A 21,930-nucleotide genomic window follows, 5' to 3' on the forward strand; every position below is an offset into this window, starting at 1 on the left:
CAAAACAGAGAGCAAAAGCATGCGTGGCCATCTCTTCCACTCTTCTTGTTTAGAAAGAATAGCTGTACAGTCATCAGGGCCGAGGGGAGGCTCCCAGAGGTAAGACGTATACACTACTCATATAAAAAAAAGTGACTAGAAAATGCTGGGCCTCATCGCAAACTTTTGAAAGAACAGTGATTTTAACAACCAGGTCAGAAGTACCGGCCTGGTGAGGATGGTTGGGTAGTGAAGGTCTCCTAGGTCGTGGAGGCCCCAGGGGCACAGGTTCTGTGCACCCTCCCTATAGTCCAGCCATGTTGCTAGAAACATGTGCCCTGACAAGCCCAGCTTAACAGCATCTTTTTTTCGCATTTAAACAATTGGATATTTTTACAGTCCTTTATCTTTAAGAACATTTGCCCTAGTATCCAACGGTAAACAACAGCCATACCAACATGCCTTGAGTGCTTTCTATATCTTATGATCCTAACCATTGATCTCTATTTGCAGCCATCCTTCAGAGCTAAAGGTGAAAACAGTAATACCATACAATTGATAGCTTTCTTGGAACACCATCAACAAAGAAGGTCCAATAATTTCAAAACAAAATTGCAGTAAAAGAAATTGAGCAGTGCCAAGATTACAGACTTCACAGATCTTCTAACATGTATCTATGAGATTTAATTTGAACTATACATCCTCTATAAGGGAAGTAACATTAATCCTGTGTCACCAGTATAATATTAATAATAATATATGGGCAAGTCACCATTGTACAACTATTAAGATAGTCACCTGTGGGTGTACTGTATGAAACAACTGCACTTCCTTCGAGGTCTGCTGGAGGACAGTTTCCCTTCAGGAACACTGAAACACTTGCAGATTTAGATATTCCTGGCTCTGAAAAACAAGAAAAACAATATGTAGGAGGCAGATAGGTAAATAGGTAGATAGATAACTAATACTTGAACATTTTTTAATATAACTATTTTCTAAAAAAATAATTCCAGCATTATATAAATAATATTACCACTTTGCAGTATACTAAACATTCACTATTCTACTGCAACCACTAACTTGACTTGAAGCCATTGTGTACTGTCCAGAACAAAGATCTATAACAAATTTGAGGTTGTGAAAGACAGTTTCATGTCACAGGTCCACCATGGAAAGACTGGGCACCACAACAAAAGACAAGGTAGTTATACTGCATCAGCAAGGTTTCTCCCAGGCATAGATTTCAAAGCAGACTGGGGTATCAAGATGTGCTGTTCAAGCTCTTTTAAGAAACAGCATCAATTCTTCTGGTACACTTGCACAGTCATGGAATTTGTAAGATTATAGTCGTGTGTGTGATTAACCAATTATACCAAATGTGTGATAATGTTCATCATTTACATATGTAGGTTGAAACACATCGTTAACTGTAACAAAAACTGTGAAGGAGGCTTAAAACTGAATGAGGAACACCCAAACTCTGCTACAAAGGAGAGGTTGTGGAAGACTATTTTATGTCACAGGTCCATCATGGAAAAACTGAGCACAGCAACAAGACACAAGGTAGTTATACTGCATCAGCAATGTCTCTCTAGGCAAAGATTTCAAAGCAGACTAGGGTTTCAAAATGTGCTATTCAAGCTCTTTTGAAAAAGCACAAAGAAAGGGCAAAGTTGCGGTCCGCAGACGCAGTGGGTGGCCAAGGAAACTTAGTGCAGCAGTTTAAAGACACATCATGCTTACTTCACTTCGAAATCGGAAGATGTCCTGCGGTGCCATCAACTCAAAACTGTCAGAAACCAATGCGACCCAGGTACACCCATCTGCTGTTCGGAGAAGTCTGTCCAGAAGTGGTCCTCATGGAAGAACTGTGGCCAAAAAACCATAACTTTGATGTGGAAACAAGGCCAGGCGACTCAACTAGCTAGAAACCAGCGGGACCCAGGTACACCCATCTACTGTTCAGAGAAGTCTGTCGAGAAGTGGACATTATGGAAAAATTGCGCCCAAACCCTTCAAAGTGAAAACAAGGCCAAGCAACTCAACTATGCACAAAAACATAGGAACTGGGGTGCAGAAAAATGGCAGCAGGTGCTCTGGACTGATGCGTCAAAATGTGAAGCATGGTGGAAGTTCCTTGCAAGTTTAGAGCTGCATTTCAGCAAATGAAGTTGGGGATTTGGTCAGGATTAATGGTGTTCTCAATGCTGAGAAATACAGGCAGATACATCATGCAATACCATCAGGGAGGCGGCTCATTGGCTCCAAATTAATTCTGCAGCAGGACAATGACCCTAAACATACAGCCAATGTCATTAAGAACTATCTTTAGTAAACTCATGCCATGATTAAGGACACAGGAGGTGTCTGAAATGCGTAGGCGAAGGATCAATGCGATTCACCCCTTTTTTTGCACTTTGATAGTTTTAAAGTTGTATACGAATAAAATTGGAACTCCGATTCCTTTTACATACCACCAGCGCTGGATCAAAGTTTTCTCTTTTATCCAACTATCTTTAGTGTAAAGGAGATCAAGGAGCCCTGGAGGTGATGTTATGGCCTCCACAGATCCCCGATCTCAACATAATCGAGTCTATCTGGGATTACATGAAGAGACAGAAGGATTTGAGTTAGTCTACATCCACAGAAGATCAGTGATTAGTTCTCCAAGGTGTTTGGAACCACATCCGTGCCAAGTTCCTTCAAAAACTGTGTGCAAGTGTACCTAGAAGAATTAATGCGGTTTAAAAGGCAAATGGTGGTCACACCAAATATTGATTTGATTTAGATTTCTCTTCTGTTCATTGAGTTTGCGTTTTTCTAATTGATAAAAAAAAACTATTAACACTTCTATTTTTCAAAGCATTCTTACTTTGCAGCATTCCACAACTGCCTTAAACTTTTGCACAGTACTGTATATCACATGATGATAAAACAATTTATTTAATGGTGTTTATCGTATTGCACAACAGGAAGACGGGCACCACTTAATCTAGGAATAAACACCGGGTATCATACAAAAAAGCTTTATTTAGAGATATATCACGAAAACACGGATAACAAAAGGTTAAAATCATCTAAAAACACATACACAAACCACCCTTATGAAGTCACCCATAATAGGATGGCTTCAATAATGTGGCGCGATGCTGGCAGCTTCTTTCCCTTGATGTGCCAAAGAAGTCTCCCCCTTGTACTTTCTCCAGTTTGGTGATGCAGCGTGGTGCGGATCCGCATCCAGATGATTTATAGCGCATGCAAGTCCAATTGGTGGTATTTTCCCACTGAAAAATTTGCTAACAAAAATGGTCTTTGGTCGGATTAGGAGGTGGTCTACTTATAGAGGGGCATTGACTATAATTGGATAGATTGGTCACAGAAAAATGTGGGGAGGGGTCTTCTCAAAAGCGTGGTCTTCTGGGGAAGTTTCACTGTATTTCTAAATCAAGCATATAATTTGTCACGATCTAGGGGTATGTGGACACACTAGGCCGCTCCACTGTAGCGAAGTGGTAGCTGGCCAAACAACAGTCTATATAAAGTCTATGCAAAGTCTATAGCATAAGTGTACCTGTAAGAGTCCAGACAGACACGAGATGTAGCAGAGGCTTAGGCACGGATGGGGCTTGTTGTGGCAGATGAGACCAGACATGGCAGATGACACCAGACGTGGCAGATGATACACACAACTCTTAACTAAAGGCTTAGACTCCGGAAACAAACACAGCAACAGGATACAGGAAGCAGGATACAGGAACACTGGGAGCAGGAAACAACTAGGGACCATTTGCATTACGAACATAGGTAGACCACAACAACGCTCAGGCAAGGAGTGGAAGGGCAGAGCTCTTTTTATAGTCCAGGGTGATCTGGGGATTGGTCAGAGAAAATTTCACATGTGCGAGTGTTGGCTCTTTAAAGGTAGGGACCGAGCGCGCGCACCCTATGGTTTCAGAGCAGAGCAGGACGGCCACGTGTGCTAGTGTCTCCTAGGAGTGAGATGCTGGCAGGAAGCCATGGGTCTGCGGTGACGGCAGTCGCGAGGTGAGGAACGACGGCGGGCCACGACCATTACAGTACCCCCCCTTATGCACCCTCTTCTTGGGTCCAGAGTGTAAGAGGAATTTCTTTAGGAGGGTAGGGGCATTAAGGTACTCTTCTGGGTCCCAAGACCTCTCCTCGGGACCGAACCCTTTTCAGTCCACTAAATAATAAGTCCTTCCTCCTACTCTTTTATAGTCCAGAACCTCCTTCACCTCGAGGACATCAGAAGAACCGCTGGGAGCAAATACAGAACTAGGAGATTTACTGTAGCAGTTCAGAACCACAGGCTTAAGGAGGGAAACGTGGAATGATTTGGAAATCCTGAGAGTAGAAGGCAGCCGAAGTTTAAAGGACATAGGGTTTATTCGTTGCAAAACATCGAAAGAACCGAGGAATCTGGGAGCAAATTTGTGATAGGGCATCTTGAGACTAATGTTTCTCGGGGATAGCCAGACCTGGACTACGAGAGAGAATTTAAGAGCAACCTTTATTTTTCTATCTACATGCTTTTTCATGTGGTCCACTGCCTAAAGGATAGCCGACATAGTTTGCTGCCAGATATGAATGAAAGATCAAAATTAAGAATTACCTGCCGGTACTTGAGTCATGGCTGGTGCAGGAGGAGGAACTCGTGCATGTTGGCTGTTCACAATATAGAAATGAGAAGAGGCAGTAGCCTCACTTGTATGATTGTTGTAAGAGAATTTCATCCAAGGAAGAAGTTGATTTGTCATGTTGGGCAGAAACAAGATGACGAAGGTAATTCTCCACTTGACCATTGGACTGTGGGTGATAAGCAAAAAAGAAGTCCACATTCACATCTAGCATGGTTGCACAGGGCTCTCCAGAATTTGGATGTAAACTGTACACCCTAATCCGAGACAATATGCAGAGGTAGTCCGTGCAGATGGAAGATGTGCAGAATGAATAGATTTGCCAGTCGAGGAGCAGACGAAAGGCAAATCAAAGGAATAAAATGTGCCATTTTAGAGAAACAGTCCACCACTACCCAGACTGTAGTACATCCAGCTAAAGGAGGAAGGTAGGTAATAAAGTTCATAGTGATATGTTGCCAAGGGGCATCAAAGATAGGCAAGGGTAGGAGCAAACCAGGAGGTTTGAATGGGTAGACTTTTGAGAGGCATAGTTCGTACATGAGGAAACGTAGTCCACAACATCTCTAGGCAGTGTGGGCCACAAGTATTGACAAGTTATCAAATCCTGTGTCTTACGGACACCAGAGTGCCCAGACAGTTTGGGGCTGTGTCCCCAGTGGAGAATTCTCTTCCTGTCTGCAAGACGAACAAATGTCTTTCCAGAAGGAATGTCTCTAATTTGCAGAGGGTTAGCGGCAATAATCCTAGTAGGATCTATGATATATTGAGGAATTTCTTCAGAGTCATTAGTTTCAAATGATTGAGACAGGGCATCAGCCCTCATATTTTTGTCTGCAGGACGGAAGTAAAGCAAGAATTGGAATGGGGCGAAAAATAGCAACCATCTGGCTTGGCGAGGATTTCGTTTTTCTGCAAACTATAGGTACGTGAGGTTCTTGGGATCCATATAAATGATGATAGGATGAGTAGCGCCCTCAAGCAAGTGTCTCCACTCCTCTAAAGCCAACTTGACGGATAGCAACTCCCAATCTCCAATGGAATAGTTGCGCTCTGCGGGGGAGAATAATTTTGAAAAGAAGCCACAAGCCACTGTCATGCCTTTGTAGTTTCTTTGACACAGCAGTGCTCCAGCACCAACAGAAGACGCATCCACATCTAGATAGAACTGCCGAGATACATCAGGATGATGAAGAACTGAGGCTGAGGTAAAAGCGCTCTTGGGGTAGGTAAATGCTAACTCTGCCTCCGGAGGCCAAACCTTGATGTTCACCCCCTTCTTGGTGAGAGCAGAGATTGGAGCAGTCAGAGACGAGAAGATTGGGATAAATTGCAGGTAGAAGTTTGCGAATCCCAAAAATCGTTGTATAGACCGAAGACCCTGTGGACGTGGCCATTCTAAGACGGATTTCACGTTTTCTGAATCCATTGTAATGGCAGGAAGGAGGTGAAGGGAAAGTGAGCCCTAATCTACCCACCGCCCTGTCCCTGCCTACTTGCAACGACCCGCTCTAGGCGACGAGGTACAACTGGGCGGCGGTCCCTACGCTGGCTAAGTGCACAGGAAGACAAACAGGGAACACGCAAGGGAAGGGGCAGTAGCCACGGAACGCCACGAGGAAACGGGGCGGCGAACGAACAGTCAGGACCAGGACGAAGTGAGTACACCCGAGCGAGCACGGAGACAGAAGCAAGCCAGGGGCAAAGCAAAGCAGGTCAAGCAGAACTGCAGCAAGGCAGAAGCACGGCAGAAGCAGGCTGGAGCAAGCAGCAGTGGGGCCAGGAATCCAAAAGAATTACAAGCACTGAGGGAGAGCACAGGGCAGGTAATAAAGGACAGGGGGCGGAGCTAACTCCGACAGACCAGGCCGCGATAGGCTCTCCCACTCCTGAGCCTGCCACCCTGGTTGGTGGGAGATGGTGTCAGTCGAACAGGTCTGGCCTCAGGTGTGGATTGATTAATCCCAGGAGTATAGCTAGATGAAGTACCTGGCAGATCCCTAACATCCATCTTGAGTCCACGATCTGAAAAAATGTAGCCCAGGAAGGGCAGAGAGTTCCTATCGAACACACATTTTTCAAGTTTAGCATAAAGGTGATTCCTCCTTAACCGCAACAGAACTTGGCGAACATGCCTCCGGTGCGTTGTCAAATCGGGTGAGTAGATCAGGATGTCGTCCAGATAGACCAACACAGACATACAGCAGATCCCGGAAGATGTAATTTCCAAATTCCTGGAACACAATTGAAGCGTTACACAGTCCAAAGGGCATCACAAGATATTTTTAGCGACATTCTCGGGTGTTGAATGCGGTTTTCCACTCGTCACCTTTGCGGATACAGATCAAGTTATAAGTCTCGCGTAGATCCAGCTATGTGAACACCTTCGCCCCACAAATTCTGTTGAAGAGCTCTGAGATGAGCGGCGAAGGATACTTTTTTTGACCGTGATTTGGTTCAAACCTCGGTAAGTCAATACGAGGACGAAGAGATCTATCTTTCTTCTTTACGAAGAAGAATCTGGCTCCGGCTGGGGAAGAAAACTTCCAGATGAATCCTCTCTCAAGGTTCTCCTTAGCGTAAGCAGACATGGCCAGGGTCTCCGGCAGGGAAAGGGAGTAGACTCGTCCAGGAAAGGGTGAGACGTCAGGGAGTAGTTCGACAGGACAATCATAGATGCGATGGGGACGAAGATTCTCTGCCTCCTTCTTGCTAAAGATGTCCGCAAAGCTGGCATAATGTGTGGGTAGATCGGAGAGTGACTGAGGCAGTGGAGGCAAAACAGGATGAACCTGTGGCAGGCAGCGGTGAAGACACTTGGATCCCCATTGGAGGACTTCTCTGGAACTCCAGTTGAGAATCGGAGCATGTAAACAAAGCCAAGGCAGGCCCAGCAGTATAGGGTTGATAGCTTTAGGCAAGACGAGAAAGGCAATCTGTTCCGAGTGGCGAACCCCGACTTGTAGTGTCAGCGGTTCAGTGACGCTAAAGGATCGCACAGTGGTAGTCCATTCACAGAGGCAACAGTCAGGACTCTCCTCAGAGGAACTGTGGGGAGATGGAGGCGATCCACTAGATCCTGCTGAATAAAATTTGCAGCTGCTCCGGAATCCAGATAGTCAGAGGCGGTGTATGATCTCCGTCCAGAGACAATGGTTACAGAAGTTGACAATTTGGGAGAGGATTTGGCATTTGGCGTTGTTCCACCTAGGTTTGTCTCTGGACGAGACAAATTTGGCACCATAAAGAAAAAAGGTATTTTTCTTACATCTCGAACAATCAACTTTACATGATAAGCGTTAAAGGGAAGTATTTTGGACAAGCTAACTGGCTGAGCGCGCTCGATAGTCAGCGGGTGTAATACAGCAGACACCTCACTGCAACGGGCAAAATCTAAGATCACTTTGATTATGCTCGTTTAACCTCTTAAATGCCACGGTCAAACGCGACTGTGGCATCTAAGGGTATGTGCACACACACTATTTACGTCCGGAATTGACGGACGTAATTCGGCCGGAAGACCCGGACCGAACACACTGCAGGGGGCCGGGCTCCTAGCATCATAGTTATGTACGATGCTAGGAGTCCCTGCCTCTCTGCAGGACGACTGTCCCGTACTGAAAACATGATTACAGTACGGGACAGTTGTCCTGCAGCGAGGCAGGGACTCCTAGCATCGTACATAAGTATGATGCTAGGAGCCCGGCTCCCTGCACTGTGTTCGGTCCGGTACTTGCGGCCGAATTACGTCCGTCAATTACGGACGTAATTAGTGTGTGTGCACATACCCTAAGGCGTTAGAAAGATAGGGCGGCCCCCTCCAATAGCCCATCGCGTGGGTTCCGATAGTTGTCATGGCAGCCTGCAGGCTTAATGAAAAGCCCTCAGGTCTGACATCCTTGTACTCCAAAGCCTCCGGCAGGGCTTCGTAGGAGTCTGTAAGAAACATGATATACTGCAATATTTTAGTATTGCAATGCATAGTGCAAGCAGTCCAACGATCGCTGGTTCAAGTCCCCTAGGGGGACTACTAAAAAAGTTAGTTAAATAAAGCTTTTTAAAAAAAAATACATACATACATACATACATACATACATACATACATACATACATACATACATACATACATACATACATACATACATACATACATACATACATACATACATACATACATACATACATACATACATATATATATATATATATATATAGTTAGTGACTGCCTCCATTTTTGTTCTTGCACTCCTCCCATTCTGCCCTGGCTGATTTTCATTAGTTTAGTGCTGGTTCCTACCATCCCCAGATATATATGTAGGCTTAGTCCCAGTTCTGGGTGTATGTGCTGAGTAGGTCCCCACCTTACAGATGTTGCCTTGTCGTGGCAGGTGGGCAAACACCTTTTGATCAAAATGTGCACTAAGAACCTCCCTATTTGTAAGTAGATTTAGCAGTAATGCATATTTATTTATATTTAGTGGCTTAGGTGGCATTAGTGTTCGCAGTGTGCTGTCACCATTTCTTTTTCTGCTATATATATAGATTTATCTTTTTAATTAAAAAAAAAAAAAAAAGCTTTATGTAACTAACTTTTTTTTAGTAGTCCCCCTAGAGGACTTGAACCAGCAATCGTTGGACTGCTTGCACTATACACTGCAATACTAAAATATTGCAGTGTATCGTGTTTCTTATTTTTATTTTCCCCTCAAGTGCAATGTAGAAAAAATAAATAAATAATATAACTGGTGTCTCCGCATCCGTGAAAGTCAGAACTATTACAACATAACGTTATTTAACCTGTGTGGTGAACGCTGTAAAAAATAAAAAGGTGAAAACGTCATGATCCCCAAAAAAACTAAATAAAAAGTGATAAAAAAGGACACATGTAGCCCAAAATGGTACCTATAAAAACAACAGCGCGCCCCGCAAATAAATCATCCCTTATACTGGCAATCGACAGAGAAAAAAAAAGTTATGGCTCTCAGAATATGGCGACACAAAGCAAATAGTTTTTTTAACTAGGGTTGTCACGATACCAGAATTTAGACTTCGATACCGACACTTTGTGTAGTATTTTCAATACCAAAATGATACTTTGCCAACAGAACAGTAATAAAAAAATAAATAAGTTCTTCCATTTTCTGATGTGAGGCACGAGGTGTGATGGATTTTGAATGTGCCTCATATTATTAGTAATAAACCCCATCATGTTTCTCAGAAATGGACAACATTGGGTTAATGTGTAAGGTACATGATGGGGTTAATTACTACTAATGTGAGGCACATGGAGGTTAAATTCATCACACCTCGTGCCTTACATTAATAAGTGAAAGAAATTATTTTTTATTTTATTGTTTTACACATCATAAATGACGCAAAAAAATTGTTGTGCAGGTTATTACACTCACGCTAATACCGAATATGTGGTTATTTTATGTATTGAGACTTATTTTAATGTTTATTGTAAAAAATGTGTATGTGTATTTATTTTATTTAACATTACTTTTATGTTTTTACTTTTTTTATTTTTAAACTTTAATGTACTGGCATATATCTATATTCCAGTACATTAGCCTGTGTACGGAAAGTACACAGGCAGTTGTTAGGACATACCTAAATATGCCCTAACAACAGGAAATATGGTAAGATAGCCCTGGGGTCCTTCAATGGACCCTGGGCTGTCTGCCCATATATGGTATGTCCCTCAAGGGAAGCGTAACAGGGATTGTCTGTGATGCAATCAAAGGGGCATCTCATTCTCATTTTCCCCTTGAATGCTGCAGTGGTGGTCAGTTTGGATCGCATCATTCAGGGGAATAGCGGCGGAGATGAGTGGTTTCTCTCTTCTCCACCGTTAGAGCGGGGCTCTGGCTGTGTAATACAGCTATTACCCCGCTCCTGACAGCTAGTGAGCACAGGCACTGAAGACAGAACATGGGGGTGTTTTGTAGTGCGCCCGCCATGTTCTGTCTTGAGTGCCGGTACTCATTAGTGCTGCGCTGGTCGCTTCAACTCATGCTGACCGCACGCACTTATCAGGACTCAGGAGAGGGGAAATGGCTGTGTCACAAGAGCCACAGCTCCGCTCTTATAAATTCATGTGTTACAATACTAAGCTGTGCGGCAGTATCGAACCGTTTGAGGGTGCACGGTATCGAAACAGTATCAAAGTTTCGATGCATAGTGCATCCCTATTTTGAACACATTTTTTTCTTTGAAAAAGTGGTAAAACAAAAAGATATACATATAAATTTGGTATTGCCTTAATCGTATCAACCCATAGAAGAAAGTTAACATGTCGTTTTTACCACACGAACACCTAAAAAAAACTAAACCCAAAATACAATGGCGGAATTGCTATTTTTTGCCTATTTCACATCACAAATATTTTTTTTTCAAGTTTGCCAGTACATTATATGTATTTCACACACAACTTACGACTATTTTAGTAATTTTGTTATTATGGTAATTTTCTACCTGTTTGTTTTGAACTCTGACTTGCCTGTTTTGGCGGTTTTTTGGCCAACAGGTCAGTCTGAATTGGCCCAATTAAGACTAAACTACATCTGTATATATACAAGCTCATTCACTGTCTGTTTGACTTGCCTGATAAAGACGCCAGCAGTGCCAAGCAGTGCCTTTAGAATCCCGTTTTTTATTCTCACTTTTCAGTACATTATATGGTACATTAAATGGTGCCATGAAAAATTCCAACTTGTCCCACAAAAATCAAGCCCTCATACGGCTACATCGAAGGAAAAATTTAAAAAAAAAGTTATGGCTTTTGGAAGCAGGGAGGAAAAAAACTAAAATTAAAAACCGAAAATTGGCCCATCATTAAGGGGTTAAGTGAGGAAACCCCTTTAAATAATAACATTCTGTCTGCCTGCAGCCATCACTATGGGGTTCTTAGATGGTTCATTTAGACAGATACATTATTGGGCCAATGGGAGATCTATAATCCATTTTCATTAAGCGCCTGGTATTGGTAATAGAATTTTATCATTTAACTGTGTAAAAAAACGCAGATTTGGAACATTTTGAATTTTTTTTAAAAAGAAATGGCTTGCCGACTTTTTAAAGATATATATTGAGAAGCTATTTAGAAAAAAAAACAACTGAAAGTAACTAAAGTAAAAAATCAAAGCAGCTGCAAAGCCTGAGGAGGAACTAGAAATGTGAACATTTGATAGAATTCATCAAAATCTCGGAGTATGAATTTTGGGACGTTTTATTACTCACCAATGGAATAAAAAATGAATTTATCCTGAGTAAGAGCTAGAAAGTGTGGGACACTTATGGACAGCACTGTCTTCTGCACATGCAGTCTGGCCCGTATGCAGAACTAAGTAAAAAAGAACAATGGAAAAAAATAAATAAAAATACAAGATGCAGTTAGACATTCGTTTAAATCTATTATTTTCTAAGTACACACACTTAGAATGTAGTTAAAGGGATATTCCTAAAATCATAAATTATCACCATCCACACGATAGGGAACACCCCTTTAATCATGGCTATACAATGATGATAAATCAGTAAGCTGTGGCACAACAAGTTAACACTTGAAGGACATACCCATGAGAAGGCTCTGGGTATGTTGCTCTCTAAAACGGTTGTTTACTGAGAAAATATGCATGTATGGCATAAATGTGACCTCAATGCAACGCTCGGTACAACATGGCCCTTCAACATGCAGAAAAAGACAGACTTGTCATTTAGAAATGAATTGATTTCAAGAGTATGTTTCTTGAGAAAAAGCTTACTTACTATACCCATACAGTACATACTGTACTATATTAGGTCATTATTTTTGTTTTAATACTTCTGTCATGGTGATGTACATGTCCACCAGCACTTTTTTCATGTTGTTAGATGACAACGTTGGTTAAACACACAAACGCAAATGTGCCATTTTCAGGGAGTTTATAGAAGTCCCCAACTTGGTGGCACATTGCATTATCCTAAATTGCCTAAAAAGTTATCAAATCTAAATTGAGTATTTTCCCAATGAACTAACTAACTTAGACACATTTTCTGTGATAATTTTCTAAATTGCCATGGCTGCAATGACAATGATCCCAATTTTCCATTTCTGATAATTAACCATCAGAGTCGGTCCAAACACGTTACAAACTTTGCCTTATCTCTCAATGTCAAATAACATACTCAAAGTTTGAAGTGCACTCTTGGAAGAAAGCCCATGACTTTGAAGCACACAACCGCATGCAAAACACAACCCTTGTCTATCGCATTACCTTTCCTCATTCTGTAAATGACAAGGTGTGTTTACACAGTGCTTTAAGTCTTTATACATCTATCAGAGGTAGAGATTTGGCAGGACATTTTGGCACGCTTGTCCGAATGACAGCCTACAAACAGGAAATAGTAAAGTGAACTATATTTTATTTCCTGAGAACCTGCAGGCACAAATAGAGGTACACAGAATGATAGTTGAGGTGGCTACGTGAAACTGATGAACTGGGCTCGAACATATAATAGCTCATACCCCCGCAGAGGAAATAAGTGAGTGTAAGATTTCTGTTAAGAAGTTATCAGTGTAATCTGTCCTTTAAAAAGCAGTTTTGTTACTCGCTGGCATTTTTTGGGAAATAAACACCTTTTGCATTTCCAGAGATTACAAAACATCTCCATTCATTCAGTCCAAACAGTCACCTCATATTCCCCGTTACGTTCTAAACTTAGACATTTTACAGCAACTTATTATGAACTAGTTTCTGCAGTAATTCTCTCCATTTCATACTACCAGATTTTGGAGACCTGTAACGTACAATTTATTTCTGTAATATGTTTACAATAAGAATTGAATGACAATTTTCCAGGGTTTTGTTTTCTATTTTTGTTGGTGTTCCATATCTAAAAACATTTAGGATATGTTCACATGAAGCAGAAATTCTGCAATTTTGTAGTCGAAAAATCCACACAGAAATTGACTTGTGGTGCAGATTTTACTACTCTCAATAAAAGGGGTGAAATCCGCAATAAATTTTGTGGAGAAATCCGCAGGCGGATTTTCTACTACGTGTGAACGTAGCCTTAGTAATGGCAATAAAGTTGTGTTAAAGGGATTTTCCCATCAGGGACATTTATGACATATCTACAGGATATGTCATAAATGTCAGATAGATGCGGGTCCCAGCTCTGGGACCCACACCTATGTCTAGAAAGGGGCCCCCTAAACCCTGTTCTACCTCTCTGTGTTGCTGCTGAAGCGTGTGATTTCTGACCATGAAGAAGAAAACAGCGTAGCTCACTGAGCAACGCTGTTTTCAGTAAGTCCCATAGAATTGAATGGTAGTAACGGAAATAGTGTAGCTCGCAAGCTACGCTGCTTCCGTAACTGCCATTCACTACTATGGGTGTTACGGAAATAGCGTAGCTCAGCTGGCTACGCTGTTTTCTTCTTCATGGTCGGAAATCACATGTTTCAGCCGCAACAAAGAGAAGTAGAACGTGGTTTAGGGGGTCCCATTCTAGGGATAGGTGCAGGTCCCAGAGGTGGGACCCACATTTATCTGACATTTATGTGGGGACCACATTTACCCTGTGATATGTCATAAATGTCCCTAATAGGAAAACCCCTTTAATTTTGTATTTGTGAATTATTTAGTGCAACATTTAATGGGGCTAAAAAAAAAAGGCAGTAATCTTTGAAAGAAATCTACTATTTTAAAGGCTATGTACACCTTTGAAAGTGATATATATATGAAAATCAGAGCAGTAGGACTCTGAACAGGACAATAAATGTCAGGGTGCCCAGCAAGTAGTCCAGCAAGTTTAAAATACATTATTTTTAATGCAGAGTCTTGCAAAAGGCATATATTTTGCACATAGATACTTTCTTAAGAGGTTTATATCCAATGTCATAAATTCCTTAATTACTATTAGATGCTTAAAATATGGTCCAATAATCTCCTGGTGCAACAACATTCTGGGCGCGCACAAGGTTAACTAATTAAAATATATATACAGTACTGGTCAGTAATGTTATCAGCAGCTGTTTAGGTAAGTGATCCAGTTTATAAAGGGTTTGGTAGACTGATTGCAAAGTAAGGGGCTGACCAAACTGTGCAGTATAATCCATACCTTAACTGTGACCGAAGGGACAGCTTCAGACTCCACAGCACTGTCTACAGCTTGCTGTTCAAAATAAACACATTTTCATAAAATAGATTAGTAACTTATTTGACTTTAACGTAGGCAAACAAATAAGTAGGAAAATTCTATATGAAAACACAAATATACAAAAATACACTAAAATGCATGTATAGTATAACAGAAAGGTTGTTGGTGTGACAAAATTCTAGAAAAATTGTATTTTTGCATCACAGAATATTGTGTTATATCACAAAATTATATTCAGTGTCAAAAAATAGTATTCTATGCAAAAGAACAATTAAAAATAATGTCATTGTTTTAGGTCCTATTTGTATAGCTATCCTAAAATAAATTCTAATGATTCTTCAAAATACGGATTACTCCAATTCGGCTGTGAACCAGAAACTCTACAGTTCTAAATGGGACCAAGTGCATATTATTTTGTTAATCTGACTAATCGTACTTCATGATATATCAGAATATTTTAATAAAAAAAACAATAGCAAAACAACAGGGACCATGAAAAAATATGAAGGCACACTCAAAAACAACTGTGATATCAACATGTTTCGTCGTAAGAGATTATTTTTCTCAAAGGCAATTGGCGGCAGACAAGTACTTTGACGTTTCTGATGCTGTTAAAATTGTTATTAAGAAAAAACCTCTACATGGATACAGCGTCAGACTGCCCCACTGGAGAATCCTCCAGTGGGCCCAAGCACCGAATTGCATCTCTCCTGCCGTGGAGCAGAGAGCGATTCGCTGTTTAAAGCCTGTGACCTACTAGAGGTCGGGAGGACGCAGAAGATGTCGGCGTCCTAGCAAAGGTGACGCGTTGACGTCACTGTGCCGAACCACGGACAGCAGGCAGACAATCCACGTGTTTGTCGTGGTAACAGGGTTAAATAAGTTGTTTATTTTATTTTTTTTCATTGGTGCAAATGGGAAACTACTATACGGGGACACAAAGGCGGCCTAACTTCTATATGGGCAGCACAAAGGGACCTCACTATTATACAGGGGCACAAAAAGGGCCTAACTACTATATAGGGGTACTAACTACTATATAGGGGAACAAAGGGGCCTAACTACTATATTTGGGCACAAAGGGGGCTTTTGGTATGAATATGTTACATCCAGATGAGAGATTTAGGCCCTATTCAGATGACAGAGATAATCGGCCGGGTGACGGATATTTTTTTTAACGGCCATCATACAGCCGAATTAAAATCAATGCATCTCTAGCGGGTATTCAAACAGCCATTTTTTTTATTTTTTTAACGGACCGTGTGAACGGCCCGGGAAAAAACAGGACATATCCTATTTTTGCCTGGTTTGCAAGATCCCTCAATATACTCAAGTCTATGAGGGATCTGTGAAAACGGGTCCTGCACGAGTGCAAAATCGTCAGTTTTACACAGCTGATTTGACACCCGCTCGTCTGAATAAAGCCTTAGTAACAGAGCTAAGAGCTTGGAGACTAAGGAAAAGTTTGGAACTCCTTCACTTGGTGCTATACTATTAATGTCATCAGTGATGATCAGCCAGACGACTGGCATTACGTTTTAAAAACTGACCAAAGAATACCTGGCTACCAGGTGTCTACAGAATACCTAACTATAATTTACAAGTGAGCCAAAACATCTCATACCAAAAATGGGGACAACAACTGATAAAAACATAGTAGAAGCAGTAACTTTTACGTTTAGAAAAAATCATGTGAAATAGGTGATGTACATGTGTAGGTATCAAAAACAACATATTATACCGGCAAGAAATAAGAAGATTCTCAATAACCTGTGCTAGGGCAAGTGACATATAAAAATGTTATTTTACATGAAAAGGAGACAGTGCAAAACTAAAAGTCCACCTTTAAAGGTACTTACCGACACAGCATCAAGAACAGGGGATACACTGGCCACTAAAGTCAAATTGTCTTCTTTTTCAATTTTTGGCAAAATATCTATAAAAAAAAAACTAAGTAAAATCAAAAGCTAAGCCATATATAAAAGGTAAGAATGAAAAAGTTATATACAGAGGAAAACCAATACAATGTACACTATATAGACACAAGTATTGGGACACAACTCTTCCATCCACAGCCATTTTTCGGATTTTCACTTTAGTTTTTTCTCCCCACCTTTCAAAAGCCGTGACTTCTGTATTTTTCCATCGATATATAGCCATATGAGGGCTTGCTTTTTTGCGGGACGAGTAGTAGATTTTCACGGCACCATTTATTGGACCTTATAATGCACGGGTCAACAACCTTCAGCACTCCAGCTGTTGTGAAACTACAATCCCCAGCATGCCCTGATAGCTGTAGTTTCACAACAGCTGGAGTGCCAAAGGTTGCTGACCCCTGGTATAATGTACTGGGAAACTAGGAAAAAAAAATTATATGTGTAATAGAATGGGGAAAAAACTGAAATTCCTCAATTTTTGGGGGGCTTTGTTTTTACGACATTCACCATGCGGTAAAAAATACATGTCAACTTAAAGTCTTTGTGTCTATACGATTACGGCAAATTTATATAGTTTTTTAAGTTTTACTACTTTTACAAGGAAAAAACAGATTGTTAAAAATAAAATTTGTTTTGTGTCGCCTTATTCTGAGAGTCATAACTTTTTTATTTTTCCATCGATTCCGCAGTATGAGGGCATATTTTTTGCTGGGCTAGATGTAGTTTCTATCGGTACCATTTTCGGGTACATGAGACATTTTCATCACCTATTATTCAATTTTTTTGCGGAAGATGAAATTATTTTTTATGTCGTTCACTGTGCGGATTTAATAACTAGTTCGGACTTTTATGGACGCGGCGATACCAGTTATGTTCATTTTTTTACATTGCGTTTAGAGGAAAAGTTTTTTCCTTTTAACTTTGAATATTTTTATTTTTTATATATTAAAAAAAAACTTAATTTACCCTAGGGGACTTGAACCAGTGATCACTGGATTGCTTGCATGATAGGCTGCAATACTAATGTATTGCAGTATATCGTTATACTGACAGTCTCCTATAAATCGCCCCTCCTGTTTCTAATGTCTTAGATGCCACGGTCTCTTCTGACCACATCATCAAAGGGGCTAAACGAGCGAAACACATTAGATGAATGGCCAACATTCATCTAATGTGTATGGCAACCTAAAGCATGCAGAAGATCATGGCATGTGTTGAAACTATTTATAGATTACATTTCCAAGCATCAACTCTTTTTCCATACGGTTCAGGATTTACCTGGATTACAAAGGACGATTTTGGATGCTTCCCACAGTGCAGATTGTGTTTTCCGACATATTTTGAGAGCAGTTCCAAGAGGGCAATTTTTAAGAGCACGTCGGATTATTTAGACTGAAACCGCTTTTGAAAAACAGGCATCTAAACTTACGAAAAGATTTTGTGCTAGAGGATATAAAACTAAAGATATTGAGCAAGGATATGGGAGAGCTTAAAATACGCAGAGAAATTACCTACTTATACCTAGACCAAAGAAAAAAAGATAGCAATAAACAGAACGAACGAATCCAACACCGGCTGCGCCAGAGGAAACATCCGCTTTTTCCTACGCCGTCTTCTCAATTAAATATCGAGATTGTTCCAGTCCTCGAATCGGATCTCCGGCTGCACACAAATCCAAGCCCTAAAAATGCAAAGGACCACTGAACCACACGTTTTTTGGATGTTATGCTCCCAGCATAACGCCTCAAGGTTAGCATAACCTGTATCTCTTATATACCAAGCATTTTACTGTTTCATGCACTATGTGCGCTTTGTCTCTTTTTTTCTTATCCTACCATTGAAACAAGGCAGTTCGGGAAATTTCTTCCCTCTTAGATATTCCACAAACAACTGTGTGTTATTATTGCAAAGTGGAAGCGTTTAGTTGCCACAGCAACTCACCAATGAAGTGTCAGACCATGTAAAGTTACAGAGCAGGGTCAAAGGGTGCTGAGGCGCATAATGCATAAAAATCGCCAACACTCTGCTGATTCAATAACTGCAGAGTTCCAAACCTCATCTGGCATTAACATCCGCACAAAAACTGTGCACCAGAAGCTTCATGTCATGGGTTTCCATGCAAGCCTTACGTCACCAAGCACAATGCTAAGCATCGGATAGAGTGGTATAAAGTACTCCCCCACTGGACTCTGGAGTAGGGGGAATGTGTTCTGTGGAGTGAGAAACTATCTCACTCCTCTATCTGGCAGTCTGATGGGTGTAGTCTAGGTTTGCGAATGCCAGGGGAACGTTACCTGCCTGACAATGTGCGAACTGTAAAATTTGGTGGAGGAGAGATAATACTATGGGGTTGTCTTTCAGGTTTTAGCCTAGGCCCCTGACTTCTAGTGAAGAGAAATATTAATGCTTTAGAATATCAAGAAATTTTGGACAATTGTATTCTTTGAACCTTGTGGGAATAGTTTGGGGAAGGCTCTTTTCTCTTCCAGCATGACTTCGCCCCAATGTACAAAGTTTTCTGTGGAAGAACATCACTGGCCCACACAGAGCCCTGATCTAAACCGCATCGAACACCTTTGGGATAAACCAGAACAGAGATTGCAAGCCAGGCCCTCTCGTCCAATATCGGTGTCTGAGCTCATAAATGCTCTTCTGGATGAATTTTCCAAAAACTCCCACAGACGCACTCCAAAATCTTGTAGAATGTCCTCCCAGAATAGTAGAAGCTGTTTTAGCTTCAAAGGCAGACCAACTCCATATTAATGGATATGGATTTAGAATGGGATGTCATAAAAACTTCTGTAGGTGTAATGTGTAGGTGTTTCAATACTTTTATCCATATAGTGTATATACAGATGTTTACCATTTTTTTAAAAAACAAGGTTTATATACAATTTTTTGCTTAAAAACAACTTCATTAAACATTAACTTTATTTTTGTCCCACTCGGAAACTTTACCTTATCAATTTTATATAATGCTGTTTGTTAACCAACAGAAATCAGCGGTGGAAATGTACAACATGTGGCGCCAAGGGGTTAAACAGACATATGTCAAGTGTTTGGTAAAATGTGGTGTGAAGCTACAAAAAGACTGTGTAAGATTCCTTTGTAATTAATATTGAAAACAATAGTGTTTATAACACCAAAAAAAAGTTAAATATTGAATCCACAAATTGAAAAAATGAATAGAAATACATCCAAGGTCATGGTGATGCTAAAACCCATGTGTGCTGGAAACCAAACAGCTGAACCTGGTAAAGCCAGCGCCCCATGGGTTTAATCTGTCATGAATATAAATGTACTAACATTAAAATGACAAGAATTGCTGCTCAAAATTAAACAGACTCTAAAAGCAACATTAGGTAAATCCTTATAGAATGAGCATTTTAGGGGAGAAAGAGACCTGCTGAGTACCGATGGAGAAGAGCAGAAGCATTCAATGACTTCATGAATTGTTTTACTAGAAGTTTGGCATTTGAACGTCAGTATAATTTTATGTTGAGGATGCCTTGTAAAGTACTTGGCTCTGGAAACATTGCAAGTCAAGCAGATTTAAGAAAAATAATTAACATTTATTTCACGTGCCACATTTAATACATCTAAATTAAAAAAGTGTTTATGGAACTGGAGCGTTGACAGTGTTAATAAGTACTGCAGATGTGCAGAGTTAGTCAAACTTTTATAGTTTTATACTTGACCCCAAGTATGTTTTTAGTTAGAATATGTAACTATAAAAGATGAGAAAAACAGCAGAGTTGCCCATCAGATGATTGATGACATTATATTCAGCTTTCACTTGAAGCCCCTGTTACACGGAAGACTGTGACATTACATACAGCGCTAATCTGGGATTGCCAAGACCCGGCAGCCTTGCCATGCTTAGGGTACACCTGGCGATCATGTGATCACTGCGTCCAATCGTGACAGGGGCATTGCCACTATCTCTATTCACTACCCCTTGCTTATTGTGCCCTGCATAAACTGACATGGAGAAGACACAAGCGGTTAAAAAACGCTTCTGTCTTCTTTTCAGTGTCCCGAGCTGTCCGAGACAAGCATTCAACCAAATGTCAAAATCATATAATTGGAATTTAACACAATGGTAATATCTATATCACTTCTTCATACCTTTAATATGATTTTTTCCTTTTAAAATTAAATGTCACATCTAAATGTGGATTGCGACATACAAAAGGTAGGGGACCTCTTAGCTAGAGACTAGTGAATATGAAAATCCTAGCAGATCAACTTGTCTGGTACCAAAAATGATTCCAGAGTCAGTGACTTAAACTACCATTTCTTCCCCCTTCTGAAGTCTGAACTTCTTGACCGAGTTTGCATGCTTTTATATACTCTTCAGGTATTAGCATTAATTGGCAGATGGCCCTAATCTACTGCTACGGAGTGCTACTATTGCTTCTGAGTGTATGTGACAAGCGGTCTACTGTTCTCTGAGGGGTATACTGTGTGGATAAAACGAAACCCTCTAGTTCCGTGTTAGAGGGGTTTCCAACAAACAAAAATGCAGAGACCTGTCCTGGTGACAGGCCTTTTCTTTAAAGTGGTGTTCCAATGTGGTATTCTGTGTGTCTAATCGCTGGGGCCCCATTGCTGGGACCCCAAGAAATCTTGTGAAAGATGGTCTTGAAGCCCCGTTCCTCACTGCTCGGCCAGTGAGGAGGACATTGAAAGGAGCAGTGATCATCCATTAAATGTCTATGGGAATGACGGAAATAGCAGAGTACAGAGCTTGGCTGTTTCCGTCAGTCCCATAGACAATGAATGAAGTGGCGGGTGCATGATCAACTGTGGCTTTATTTATGCTCCACGTCACTACAGGGGTGCAGTGAGGAGGAATGGGTGGTTCAGAAACCACGCTCTCGCGATCGTTAATGGTCCCAGCGGTAGGCCTCCAAGCGATCAGACAAATATCACCTATCTTGTGGAAAGATAATTGGCGATTGTGGCTCCATTAAAGAGGATCTGTCAGCTCTCCAGACATGTTTGTTTAGTAAATACTTGTATTCCCCATAAAATAACAATTCTGCATTATCTTTTCTTAGAACTCTGTATTGTGCTGTACCCCAGTTATTCCTCCTAGAAATGTATGACTAAGTTGACAGCTGGGTATTACCATTCCCCTTGACTAAAAGGGGTTTGTCCCTACACAGTCTCACACGGCCAGCACTAATTGTACAGTGTCCAGTGTG

The 21,930-nt window shown here is 40.9% G+C and overlaps 1 protein-coding gene across 3 annotated transcripts in view; it reads right to left on the reverse strand.

Moving 5' to 3' along the window:
- BBS9 (Bardet-Biedl syndrome 9) overlaps nt 1-21,930 on the reverse strand; it is a 462,971-nt gene that overhangs the window by 225,938 nt on the left and 215,103 nt on the right. For all 3 annotated transcript variants that reach the window (XM_075826942.1, XM_075826941.1, XM_075826943.1), the window contains exons 11-14: nt 16,643-16,719; nt 14,745-14,798; nt 11,880-11,982; nt 778-882 (exon numbers count right to left, since the gene is read on the reverse strand). In XM_075826942.1, the coding sequence (XP_075683057.1) occupies nt 778-882; nt 11,880-11,982; nt 14,745-14,798; nt 16,643-16,719 (339 nt within the window). The remainder of the gene's footprint in view (nt 1-777; nt 883-11,879; nt 11,983-14,744; nt 14,799-16,642; nt 16,720-21,930) is intronic.

This window comes from Rhinoderma darwinii, chromosome 5 (assembly GCF_050947455.1).
Source record: "Rhinoderma darwinii isolate aRhiDar2 chromosome 5, aRhiDar2.hap1, whole genome shotgun sequence".
NCBI lineage: Eukaryota > Metazoa > Chordata > Amphibia > Anura > Rhinodermatidae > Rhinoderma > Rhinoderma darwinii.